Source organism: Urocampus carinirostris, chromosome 10, assembly GCF_059441175.1.
Source record: "Urocampus carinirostris isolate Australia breed hairy pipefish chromosome 10, RoL_Ucar_1.0, whole genome shotgun sequence".
In the NCBI taxonomy this organism is placed as follows: Eukaryota; Metazoa; Chordata; class Actinopteri; order Syngnathiformes; family Syngnathidae; genus Urocampus; species Urocampus carinirostris.
In genome coordinates, this window is record NC_142358.1 from 28,748,688 (window position 1) to 28,762,953 (window position 14,266).

The 14,266-nt window shown below is 37.4% G+C and overlaps 1 protein-coding gene across 1 annotated transcript in view; it reads right to left on the reverse strand.

The window, feature by feature from the left end:
* The window catches only part of ngef (neuronal guanine nucleotide exchange factor), a 45,312-nt gene that overhangs the window by 26,418 nt on the left and 4,628 nt on the right, over nucleotides 1-14,266 (reverse strand). Inside the window, exons 2-3 of the mRNA XM_088345227.1 lie at nucleotides 9,211-9,307; nucleotides 4,999-5,313 (exon numbers count right to left, since the gene is read on the reverse strand). Coding sequence (XP_088201353.1) covers nucleotides 4,999-5,313; nucleotides 9,211-9,307 — 412 coding nt within the window. The remainder of the gene's footprint in view (nucleotides 1-4,998; nucleotides 5,314-9,210; nucleotides 9,308-14,266) is intronic.

Here is a 14,266-nt window from a genome sequence, read left to right on the forward strand (position 1 = left end):
CTTTCTATATCCCTCTCTTTCCCTCTATCCCTCTCTCTCTTTCCTTCTCTGTTCCCCCGTCTAGCTGTCATACTTCTTCTTGCTCTCTCGCTCCATCTCTCATCAGCTCTCGCTTTTTACCATTTCCCCCTCCCTCTCTCTTATTTTGCACTCCATCCCTTCTTTTTTGTTCTTTCTCACACTCTACCTCTCGCTTTACTGTTCCCTCGATCGATCTATCTATCTATCTATCTATCTAAAAAATTCATTTCCGGCACATGTTTTATGTTTTTTTTAATTAATACAAATATTATTGCCCATCTGCCAGTGGAACATTTCTATACTACTTTCTTACTTCTTTGTTGTTTTTTTAATGAGAAAATAACTCAAATGATATGCAAGATTTCTACAGAATTTTATCATTATTTTTACTGTAAAATCTTAAAACAGCTTCATCAAACAAAATTTTATAATTTTTTAATTTCAGTATTTATTTTTGTCACCATTTTGTTTTGTATTTTGTCAGTGGGTTTTTTTTCTTTTTTTTTTCTTTTGATTTTTTTTCAGTATTTTTTTGTGTTTTGTTATTTATTGGTAATTTATTTTGTCGAATATTTTGTCACAAAAACAATTATTACCAATGAGGAGGCTGCCTAGTGGCCCAAGCTTCAAGCTTTTAAGCCAATGGTTGATCAGGGGTGAACGAATCGGTTTTAGTTGAAAAGCTCTGCAAGTTTGACCTGCCCCCTCATTTTAAAAACATTTTGTTGTGTAAAACCATATGACAAAATAGATCAAAAAATAAATCACGAAATATACATAAACACATAAATACACCATTTCTAAATAAAGCAGGAACGGTCCTCTATAATAACAAACATTAGAACAAAATATGTCCTGAAATTGGAACCCTGATATAAAATTAATATTATTTAAAATTTGAAATAAGAAAGATAAAAAAATTAAATAAAAAAACAAAACAAAAAAAAACTACACATGATTTGGGTATCGGTATCCCAATTGCCTTTTCTTATATAAAAGACAAATGATTTTCCCAAATGAGGTTTGATATATGTAAATTAGGTTTGTTGGGAATAAAAAGGACGAATAAAAAATGAATACAATTGAGTAATACTGTGATACAAAAAGAGTTGGTGGCAAAAAATGTCTTGAACGATATACGTAAATCCATTTTGTGAAGCATCAAAGCGCATAAAAGGAACACTGTAACATTTGACCACTAGATGTAGCTGTATTCTGTATTATGCATGCGAAAACGAGTGCCACAAAACACAAGAAAGAATACAAACTACGGAGAGTCAAAGTGACCAAAACACTTTGCCTATCCTTTAGCGAGGTTTTTGGTTCCATGATCTATACGTATCTTAAATCGTTCTTCATTTATTTTTGCTTATAATTCAAATGAGTATTGTTATTTTTTATTGAATTAGTTTTTTTGTGTTAAATAATACAAAATGTCCCTTTAAAAACCAGTCAACCATGAAAAATAATATCCAAAAGGGGATTATCGTGGATTTAAAGAATTACTTTTTAGACTCAGCAGACCAAAATGACAAATAAACATTCAAGAAATATTTGCAAGACAAATGCAAGACAAGGATGCAAGCATGTGGAAGATTATGTTCGCTATGTGTCCGCAAATGAATGAATTTAAACAAGTTGACTTAGCAAGCTGTTATGTCACAGCACTGAGATTTTTCTTTTTGGTTTCACTTTCCCATAACATTTATGAAATACCTATCCTGCCATATGTAGAAATAAATATTTAAATTAATCAATGAGTACCTTCAAACATATTCCATATAAAAATGAACACATAAATAAAAACGTGTTATAACCCAATATACAATATAACCGCAGTTTGTGTCACAGTTGCCATGGCGCTCAATTGGCCCGCCTGTAAGGCGCCAGCTGCGGCTTGTTGACAGATTGGCTTTCCTTCTATTTAAGTTCCGTGTTCTCACTCTCCGCTTGTCAGTCCGCAAGACGTGGATTTCAACTCGGTCCCGTTCCTGTTGGTATTTCCTGTCCCGTATTGTTCTTGTTTATTTTGTCAGGTTTAATTTTGGTTTCCAGTTTTGTTTCCGTCTAGTTTTGTCCTGTTTATTATTTTCTCCATTTTTCATTCCCGTCTAGTTTGTCCTATTTATTTTCAATATCCTGTTTCATTATCTATCCTGTCTGTCCCGTCCTGTCCAGTATCGACCCCATCCGTCCGATATCAAGTCAGGGAATTGGTATCGATCTTGTCGGCCTCTGGCTTCATCTCATTTTACGCAAGACTGCTGCCTAACGTGCATTACTCCCCATTTCCCGTAAAATAAAAGGCTTGTGTGAGTAACGTCGCGTGTTTGAGTCCTGATCCTGTTCTGGTTCATGACAGTTTGTTCATTTATTTATGCATTTTGTCATTCGTTTTGTCTTTTATTTATTTATTTGTATACTGTATATTCTGTTGTAAATTCTTTTATATATTTTTTCATGTTTTTGTCGAGTATTTTGTCACATGTTATTTGGATGAGGAGGCGGCCCAGTTGCCTGAGTTATTCACCCATTGGATGATCATTGATGAATAAATTAGCTGTATGTGAAAAGGTCAGCCAGTTTGACCCGCCCCCTTCGTTGGAATACAATTTTGTCGCGACAAAATACACAACAATATACATGACGAAATAACAAAATACGCGACGAAACGCATGAAAAAATACACAACAACGTACGCGACAAAATAAAGGATAAAATAGACCATAAAATACACAGCAAAATACAGTACTAAATAAAAGAAAAGAATAAATACCAAAATAAATAAATGGAAGAAAACAAATGACAAAATGCATGGATGAATAAATAAATTGCATTCATGTCTTTGGTTTGGGTAATACGTGATTTATTTATGTGTTGAGTTATTTATAGGGCCGCAAGCGAAGCGAGACTGGTGATAATGTCTTCGTTGAGGATGTAAGTACTGTAAATATAACAGTTCAATTGTTTGTTTGTTTGTTTGTGTTTCTGTCCACCAAAGAAAAGGGGGAAGGATTTTAGACATGACCTCCATCTTTCACAGGCAGTCAGCATACCTGTCAACCTGTACGTTTTTGCCGTACAAAGTACGTTTATTATGCATTTTAAGACGTGTACGACGTACAAGAAAATCTGTACGGTAAAATGCAAATTTGTCAATTATGGTTACCATCCGGTACACACCGACTATCACGAAACGGCATATCAATCAAGTCAAACGAGTTCGCCACGGTAGCCTCCATATCGGTAGTGTTCAAGATGGTGGCGCCCCTGTTCGGCTGCGGCTACATCGACTCACTACAGTTTTTTTACACTTCAGCCATAAAACCCAGTCTTTTTACACAAAGTCAACTCAAAGTTTTTTTTGCTGGATATGCGATCATCCAGACATCAAGCGCTCGGTGCTACGACCACTCGGCAGTGTTTATTAGCCACGGACTGCTATGTCAACAAGACCCAGCGGCCTACATAGCAGCGAAGCAGAGTGGCAAGAGAGCGGCGTGACCGGAGGAGGAAACGAGGTTGTCGGGCCGGGCTAACCGCTAGGCTGAAGGCTAAACCCTTCAAAACGCCTCTCCCATCCATTTTCCTCTCAAACGTTCGCTCTCTGGACAATAAACTGGACCATTTACAACTGGAACTAACATCGAACCGCGAAATGACGAACTGCTGCGCTAAAATTCTGACGAAGACATGGTTAATCTTATCCTTTCCGGCTGACGCTCAAGGAAACTGTGCGGGTCAGATGTATCGACATTTCGTTCTGTATACACGTGTACACGAATGACAATAAAGTAAATCTGAATCTGAATCTGAATCTGAATCTGAATAGGTATGTTTTTTTTCCGTTGCAAACAATGCGAGCGTTTGATGCTACTGTGGGCATGCATCTGCCGCTGTAGTGCCTAATTTCGCCCCCCCTGCTGCGCTTTCGACAATAGCTTTATTGTTTCAATAAGCTTATTATATAGAATACGATCGCTATTGTCGGAAACACAGCAGAATGCGCGTTCACGCGAGGGGGGGAGGATTTTGCAGGGGGGTTGAATTTAGGCATTACACCAGAAGACTCCTCAACAGCAGCAGAAGTGATGTTTTGCCATTTCATCGCAGAGCACAACATACCTCCAACAGGCTTTAATACTTTTCTGTCCCTGTTAAATAGTCTGTTTGCAATTTAAAATACAAGCATCAGTGGTTGATATTGTGGTTTGGTTTACAAAATAGAAATGCCAACTATTTTGTTCCTCCCAAAAATATCTTTATTTACAAATATAAATTTAAAGTGTTATTAATGGATATTTCAGTTACACTAAAAACAATTGTTCCTGGTTTTATTTTCTATTTTTTTTATTTTTATTATTAAGAATATGTACAGAATGATATAATGAAACACGTTAAACCACATAAACAAAAAGGTTTGAAAAAATAAATATAGTGTAAGATTTTTTTGTATTTTGTAAGGGAAAATACAACAGTTTGTAAGGGCATGGAGCCGTGGAGGTTGACAGGTATGAGTCAGGTTGGTTACCCTAGATGTGAAAAATGCCCAAGAAAGCTTACTCAGCACTTTTAAGCACTCTGTTTCTCCCCGGAAAGTCATTTCACACTCTCAGGCCAGTACGACATTTATTATTGACATCCTTTTTTACAGGGAGTAGGATTGGTTACTGCAGATGTAAAAACAGCCAACAAATAGATTTCCCAACAATTGTTTAGGCCATACTTTAATGGCACACAGCCATTTTAGTTTATTTATACATTCACATTATACATTTTTACTTAAGGCAGGATTGGTCCTCCATAAACATTCTCTTTCTAGCTCAATAAAGTCAATTTTCTCATGCTCAAAAAAAGTATATAAATGCAAATAATGAGCATTTGCGAGCTGCTTTTCAAATTATTTTGTTGCAGCAGAAATCCAGAAGCTAAAATTATTTTCTCATTTCCTCTGGTTTCAGTGTAATTTGGACAAACCTGTGGTTGAGGTTGTCCCGGCCAGCTCCGTCGGGGCTCTGCATTCCCGAACTCATGCTACTTCCGATGTCGCGCACAGTGCAGGCTGCAGAGGTTTGCTCGGAGAGCTGTTTAATATCACCACTTTGAATGGCGTGAGTCCGATATAAGATAGAGTCGGCGGTCAAAGCGCTGCTGTAGTGGTAGGAGGAGGTAGAAGAGACGTCCGAGCTCCCTCCTCCCACACCTCCTCTTCCCCTATTCACAGCATCCTTGGTGTTGGTGTACACGGTATAAAATCTGCTGCTGGCCTCCCCATTGCTTGGCAACGGCGATCTGGAATGAGGGAGATGTGGTGGAATAAGAGATGGGCATTTCATAACACAAAAAGCCACTTCGGAGTCATCCCAGTCCGAGCTGTGCTTGGACAGAAATTCCAAAGCAAAGTGTGATCACTAGCTGTGCATTTGTTGGTTTGTTTACATGGAAGTGCTAGAAGTGGAGCCATATATACAACTAATTGTTGGAATTTCGGCACTGTACAGTTTTACTATAATGGCTCCAGGAGATGTTTGAGTTTTCTTCTGTTCTGTGATTGATCCATCACAAACAATAGCCAATGAGCAGGTCTCACCGCACAGATTACAAGACTATGAGAGAGGTATCGAAATATTTCCCTCTGTGGGCTGCATCCCAAAATAAATGAAGAATTCAATGGCTACTTTAATTCTTCAATATTTTCAGTAGTTTATACTTGTTATGATTTGCCAATTGCCTTCACCTGCGCTCTCGCGTCAGCCCCAACTGCCACGCGTTCCCTAATTAGTTACCCTCCTATTTAAACAAGTCATTCTCGTTCACTCCTTGTCATTCCGTCTGCGAACCTCAGCGTATGCAAGGCAAGCACTTTTGACTCTTGCTCCCATTTTGATCCTGACCTGTTTCCTGTATCGATTCCCAATCCAAGCTACGTTCTCCTGTCCTGGCTACCCGCATCCTGCCTGATTCGGTTTCCTATATCGATGCTTGATCCAAGGTCTGTTCTCCTGCCCCGGCTACCCGTATCCTGCCTGATTCTGTTTCCTCTATCGATCCCCGATCCAAGCTCTGTTCTCCTGTCCCGTTTCCTGATTCTGTTTCCTGTATCGATCCCCAATCCAAGCTGCGTTCTCCTATCCCAGCTACACATATCCTGCCTGGTCCGTTTCCTGTATCGATCCTCGACCATGCTTCGTCCTCCCGTACCGGCAACCCGACTTGTTCCGATCCATGCTTTCTTTGCATCATTCCATTATCAATTACACTGGAATGACTTTAAAACTTAACCTGAGCATTCAAAATTTAGACTTCATCTTAAGCAGGGGTGTCAAACAGGCTGCCCGCGAGACAACGGTGAGGGAAGTGCAAGAGAAGAATGAGCTGCAGGTTGAAATATGTCCACTTGATGTTGTCAAAGCAAGGTGCCTCTCACAAACGTTGTTTTTGTATTTCTTTGTATTTCTTTGTCTCTCTCTCTCTCTCTCTCTCTCTCTCTCTCTCTCTCTCTCTCTCTCTCTCTCTCTCTCTCTTTCTACCTTCTCTTGCTCATTCCTCCTTTTTTCCTTTTCTCTTTTCTCTCTTTGTCTCTCTCTTCGTTCCCCCATCTCTTTTTCTGTCCTTCTCTCTGTCTCTCTATTTCTTTTTGGATTTCTTTCTCTCTTTCTTTCCCCCTTTTTCACTATTTCTCTTTTTATCTTTTTTGTTTCTCACATTCTCTTTCTCTCTCTTTCCTGTCTCTCTCTTTCTCTCCTACTTTAAATGAAATGAAATGATCTGCATTTATATAGCGCTTTTCAAGTCAATGAAGACTTCCCAAAGCGCTTTACAGTGTGCTTCACATTTCCCAATAGCGGCCGTTCAGCCATGTAAGGCGCTAACCTGCTTATTGGGGGCATCAGGGGTTCAGTGTCTTACCGAAGGACACTTCGACATGTAACACGGAGGAGCCGGGATTCAAACTGCAATTTCTTGATCCCAAGACGAGCGCTCTACCTCCTGAGCTACTAATTTACTCTCTCTTCCTTATTTCCTTTCCTCTCTCTCTTTCTCTCTCTCACTCTATCTCTCTTTCTCTCTTGCTTTCCCCTTCTCTCTTTCCCCCCTCCTCTCCTTCTCTCTTTCTATTTCTCTTTGGATGTCTTTTTCTTTCTCTCTCTCTCTATCTTCCCCCCTCTAACTATTTCTCTTTTTATCTCTTTTGTTTCTCACATCCTCCCTCTCTCTTTTCTCTTGCTCTCTTTTTCCCTTTCTCTGTCCCACCCTCCCACTTTTTCTCTCCCACTCTTTTTCCTATTTCTTTCTCTTTCTTTATCTTTCTCTCTAATCTACTAGTCCGCCCTGAGAGAGAATGTTTGTTCTCTCGCATGGCTTCGAGTTAAAATGAGTTTGACACCCCTGCCCTAAAGGGACAATTTGTTTTAATTTGCTCTTCCAATTGGTATACGTTTAAAAACCAGTATTAATTCAATATATATGTATATATATACAAAAATACATGAACTATCATGTGATTGTGTATCTTTTACAATACTGATAGGTTGAGAGATTTGCAAATATTCTACATAAAATGAGCTTTACCCACAGAAGCTGACTTAATTGTCAAAAAACTTGCTGATACAGGTACCCAACAATAGAAACCTCTCTAAATGTTGGACTAAGAAAATTAACAAAAAATGGTGCTTTGTTGTCTCTTCGAGGCCCTGTAGTTTGTATCCTTCCTTGTGCTTTTTGTTTTTGGTTGCACTAACCATTACAGCGTCATGTAGTGGTTAAACAATACACACTGCCCCTTTAAAGTATCCACACTAAAGTTGTCTGCAGACAACAAAACTGTTGGGGGGTTGAAGATGACCACGCCTGTAAATCTCACAATTACCATCGCGTACTAAGGTATTCCACCCCTTTGCAACCTTAATGATTATTCAAAGGAATGCTTGCTCAGTGTTCCAAAATATTCACATGGACATGCCTAGAAGGCACCTGTCGACAAAGATATCTCAAAAACCGCGAGGTTTATGAAGTGGAACTAAACAAAATGGATGGTGACATGAAAACAAGCTTTCTGTGCAATCGTTTTTACATACTCAGTCGAAGTCAAGTCAAGTCATGTTTATTTGTATAACCCTTAATCACAAAGTCCTAAGGCTTTCACAACTAAAGACTATTACACCATCCCCTGATCTAAAACCAACATGAGGGCAAGGAAAAACTCAAAAACCTCAACATGAGGAAAATCAAGAAACCTTGAGAATGGACCGCACATAAGGTAATCCCCCCTCCAGGATGACCAGGCTGCAATGGATGTTGCAATACCAAATAATACACAGACATTGTCAACATGAAATATCTTTCATTCATAAGCTATAGAAAAGAAGTGTGTTTTAAGCCTAGATTTGAACACTTCCACTGAGGTTGCAGATCGAATTTCAGTGGGCAGAGCATTCCACAGCACCTGGGCCCGATGGAGAACGCTCTAGAACCTCTTCTTGGCTCTTGGGATTACTGATACAAATAGCAACATACTCTGTGCCACGACCAGCACACAGGGTAGACCCAATCGGGCGATGGCAGTGTCAGGGACAGAAAAACAGGTCAAAAGCCGGGAGATTGCGGTGTCAGGGACGGAAAAATAGGTTGATAGCCGGGACAGGAGAGCAAAAATGTGGTCGGGGTCAGAAACGGGTCGTAAGCCGGGACGGGAGAGCAGACGTGGTAGGGATCAAAACGGGTCGTAAGCCGGGACGAGAGAGCAGACGTGGACAGGATCAGAAAACAGGTCGTAGCCGGAGACAAACGGGGAGATCATAATGGGCAGGTGGAAAAACGGGTGCAAAGACGGGACAGGCGGGAGTCAGGGTCAAAAAGGCTTGCCTTGTAACAATAGTGGTTCGCAGACGGACTGACAACCGGAGAGTGACAGGACTGGGTTTAAAAAGGGACAGGGAGCCAATCAGATGAGTGGGCACAGGTGATTCAAATTGGTAATTGGTAATTACTGTTTGAATGAAATAAAAAACAAACGGCATAAATAGAACATAACTCACAATTTGAAGGCCCCGAATAATTTGACGGACTATAAAACTGAAAACAGAAGATATTGCATCTAGTTTTGTGACAATTGCGGTGTGCGAGTGGGTTCCAGTATGGTTTTTAAACAGGCCCATTTGATACGGTGGTAGTTTTGAGTCCACTTACCGACCAGCCACAGACAGTTCCGGTGATTTGTGGGGCGATGTCGAGTAAGAAAAAGCGGTTGGTGATGGGGTGCTGTCCACCCCAGTTCCTCGAGAACCTAGTGTGGAAAGGGTGAAAATTAAACATGGCATGATAAAAAAGACAAGGTATTTTTGCTAGATATTGTGAATTAGCGCCTAAGCAGTGATTATTTACAGTGCTGTCACTTAAATGGGTTCGACTGTCAAAATCAAGGCCTGCGGGCTGGATCTGAGCCACGAGAAGGTTTTTTTACGGCCCCCGTGATAATCTCAGTCCATTATTTGGTCATACACCAGGAATTGTTTTTTTTTTTCATCATAGTTTCTTCGCTTTAAAGAAAGTATTGTTTCTGCTTAACAAATATTTGAAGTCTATTTTGTTGTATTTCCATCAATTCTATTTTTTTCAAATATTTTAGTCAAGTGATATATAGAATTTGTTTTTTGTTTTTGTTTGAAGTCAATCTAGCCTGCTTTTGCACAAATAGAAGCTACTGATGGTGACTGAATTTTACTAACTTTGTTAATTCTGACATTGGTGTTATGGGGATTTATGTATCATGGAGAGCTTGTTTTTTCTTGAAAATTCAAGAATACTCTGTGAAGCTGTTGAAAAATATTGACTTGTCGGATCATATCGAAATAATTTGTTTTTTGGTATGTTCATTTAGGGCCATTTTGAAAATCTTCAACATTCCATTAGCCCGGCCCTCACCTGATCAGTGTTCATTTTACCTCTGAAAAGTGATGGGTTCATTTAAAAAAAAAAAAGTTTTAGAATTAAATTTACATAGAATGTGCTTGTTATGGACCTCTTCATTTAAGGTTCTTGAAATTAAACTGCTTTAATTGTGTGTTTTTTATCACTGTGTCATGCCAAAATTGCCAGTTCAACCAAGAGCATAGTGGCAATCACGTCTAAACTGAATTAAAACGGAATAAACAATAATCAACATTAATTTGAAGAAAAAGGTCATAGTTGTTGTTCATGGGTTGGAATTAGGTATTACAATATAAATATATACGGATCCAATTTGGGTTATTTTGGCCTGGATTTGACTCCAGTCAATCCCATAGGGCCATTCTCAAATATTAGCATTGCATTTATATATTTTTCTTATTAAACGTTTAATCTCAAATCTATTTTTCCAGCTTTATTGAAAAATAAAAGAATTAGACTCACTAAAAAGGAGTGTATGTGGGAGGTCAGTCAGCATGAACTTGCTGCATGTCACCTAGTACTGTAAGTGATAGCACCGCACGCTCCAACCTGAATATAATTTCAAGCCTACATCTGAGCAGATGTTTTCCACGGGAATGTAAAGAATCAGAGGCATTTTAGAGAATTATTTTGTACATTTTAGCTATGGCATGGCATAATTATGAGGAAAAATAATAGGGCAACCAAACCAGCCTGTAGCCTCTCCTGTATGTGTAGTCTTTCGCTCATTTGTATTTTCAAATTATTTAAAGACAGAAATTGTGAGCTAGTATTTTTTTTTTAAATGAACCAATAAGCTTTTAAATTTTCAGGAGTTGAGAAAAAAAACTAATACTGAAGATATAGATAGAGCCGATTCCTGAACTTACATAACGACAATCATCTACATGAGGGGTGTCCAACTACAGCCCATAATTCCTATTTAAGCAAATTTCTGCAGCACATACTGATAATCATACTCTCTCTTAAACACATATTATTTAAATATTCTAAGATGAAAAATAATGATTTAGAGTTTCAAAGGAAAATTTTTTGAAAGAAAAAAACAACACAGTTTTTGATATGCTCGATTAAAATAAACAGAATAACGAACTAAATATATAACTAAATAAATAACTAAATAAAAAATAAACAAAACAAACAAACAAAGAAATGAAAGTTGCCCATGTATCTTTTATTCTTAGAGTATGTGATCCTGAGTGGAAAAAGTTTGGACTAACTCTGATCTATATTCTAGATTATAGGTAAGAGAAATGAAATATTAGCAGGAGGCTCCTCTAAATTTACAACATAGATAAACACATAGATAATATGCAAAAAATGCGTATATGGGTGTGTGTGTGGGGTTGTCATATTTTCACAACAGAATATGGTGAATGGCAACACAATTTTGTGTATAAGCAACAATTCTAAATTTAAACTTTTTAAAAAACAACCAGTTCTGGGTGTCCCCTGCCCACTGCCCGAAGATAGCTGGTATGGGCTCCAGCACACCCGCCACCCTAATGAGGATAAGCGGTGCAGATAATGGATGGATGGAACTTTTAAAAAAAAAACACGCCCACAAATAATAAGTATATTAATTTAACAGGGTTTTAGTTTTAGTGTTTATGCAGCTGTAAATAAATGAATAGTATTGAAAGTTGAAAAATAAATCATAAAATTGTAATGTCTGAGCAAAATTATAAGACTTCAATGTCGAAGTTGAATGCTGTCGAAATAAAACATTGTCATACTATGTCATATTTGTCATATTATACTTGCAAGTGAGAACGAATCCAAACAGCAAAAAATCAATCAATAAATAAACAAAAAAACAAACAAATAAATGGATGAATAAATAAACAAATAAACAAACAAATAAATAAATAAACAAACAAACAAATAAACACATAAATAAATAAATAAATAAATAAATAAATAAATAAATAAATAAATAAATAAATAAACAAATAAACAACACAGGGCAGCACGGCGGCGCAGTGGCTAGCGCTTGTGCGGCACAGTTCATGTCATGGGAACCTGTCGTGGGTTCAAATCCAGCTCCAGACTTCCTGTGCGGAGTTTGTATGTTCTCCCCGTGCTTGCGTGGGTTTCCTCCGGGCACTCCGGTTTCCTCCCACGTTCCAAAAACATGCATTTCAGGTGAATTGGCCGGTCCAAATTGTCCCTAGGTGTGAATGAGCGAATGAGTTGTCTGTCCCTGTGTGCCCTGCGATTGGCTGGCAACCAGTTCAGGGTGTCCCCTGCCCACTGCCCGGAGATGGCTGGGATGGGCTCCAGCCCCCCCGCGACCCTAATGAGGATAAGCGGTACGGCTGATGAGATGAGATGAGATAAACAACACAAACAATACACACACACACACACAGACATATCTAAATAGCTAGATAGCTAGATAAATAGATAGATAGATAGATAGATAGATAGATAGATAGATAGATAGATAGATAGATAGATAGATAGATAGATAGATAGATAGATAGATAGATAGATAGATAGATAGATAAACAAACATATAAATGAATAAAGCTCTCTTGTTCCACTGTCAGGTTAAGTTAAACTGATGCGTTGCTTGTACTCATTTTTTTTGTCAACTCCTTACACTCAATCAAATAACTTGGATCCCGAAAATATAAACCTGAGTGTAATTGATGTTATTTTGTATAATAACTTGAAAAGACTGGGTAAATTCAACATCCATTTTTTTAAATTATTTTTTTTCCAGCCACCAGCTAAATTTAAGTAGTATTTTTATTATCTTGTTCTTTTATTACTTGTTTTGCAAGTAGAATTAAAAAATAAAGAATTTAAAAAATATATATGTATACATTGCCTGTGTATGGAAAAATGGGTATTCATATTTTTAACTGTTATTTTAGAAATATGTTGCTGCTAATGTCAATGCACTATTTTTTTCATTGAAGTGTTGTACTGACGCTCTTACAATTTAGGGCAATCTCCATGCACTACCTAGTACAGATTTACCTGTCGTACTGGACATCCTTTTTTTATATTATTTTTCTCTCTCTTATCTCTTTTATTACATTTTTTTTTTATCCTGGAGTGCTAATCTTGTTGTAAACAAGATTTACAACGTTGTTATTCATGACAAATCAGACAATTCAAATTCAATTCTAATTTTGGATGTAAAAATTATTTTACATGTATTACTTTTTATAATCATTATCATCTGTATTATTATAAGACAAAGTAATTAAAACACCCAAGGATTTATTCTAAAAATTATTTTGGGGAAAAACTAAGAATTACTCAAAATGACCAAAAAAAACAACCTCTAACTTACATCTAAGTTACTTTTGGGAATTAAAAAAAGATGACTTCAAAGATTATTTTTGTCAAAATAAAAAGGCAAGTATAAAAGAAACACTTGATGTATTCCATTCCACTTTGAATTGGACATTTTGCAGTATATAATGTGATGTTCTTCAAAACATAAACAAGTAAACAAACAATTAACTAATACTTATATAAATACTAAGAGTGATTGTCTACCACTTTTAATAAGTAATAGGATTTTAGTTGTAAAAGGTAAACACAAAACAAAAGTTGTTTTTCCCAATGAAAGGTTGTCCGTGCCCCTGATTTTTTAAAGTTGTAAGGCAAAATCCATATGTTTTAATTTATCTTATCACTTACTGTGGAACAAAAATGTCATCAAATTTGCTTAGGGAACCCGGAAAACAAACCAATTACCTTAAGCTTCTAAAACAGCTCATAGTCGATTGCTTGATATCCTTAATGTTCTTTTGTTTCGACAGCAAGTGGGAAAGTGGTGCCCACCATTAGTTGGATCGAAATGAGTGGAATTTGTCGTTTAAAATTGATGATGCAGTTGGAGCACGCAGAACTGTGACTGTCAAGGCAATGTGGGGGGTTATTTTTCCTTTTTGCAAGCAAATCACGAAATTGTCTCTTTCTATTTAAACAGCACCAACCAAGCAACAGCAAAGGGTGGGCAGATGGATCCAAATATTGATATTATTGATCCTGAAAAGTACTTGGATCAGATTGATTGTGTAGAGATCACTACTGTATTCAAATTACAACTATCACTATAGCATTGTAAGGTTATGCATACATTACAACTTTCAAATTTAATCCAATTGTGTTTAAACACTATTTGCACTAATGACTTCATTTTCAGAATATTGTGCAATGGAAGGTACTTTAGTTGTCAACATTGTTATAAAGTATTTGTATTTTTCCTACAGTACTGCTTTTTTGTTTGACTCTCTTTACTTCTGTTCTGCAACAGTTGTCTTAGTAAAAAATTTTTTTTCTTACTGTTAAA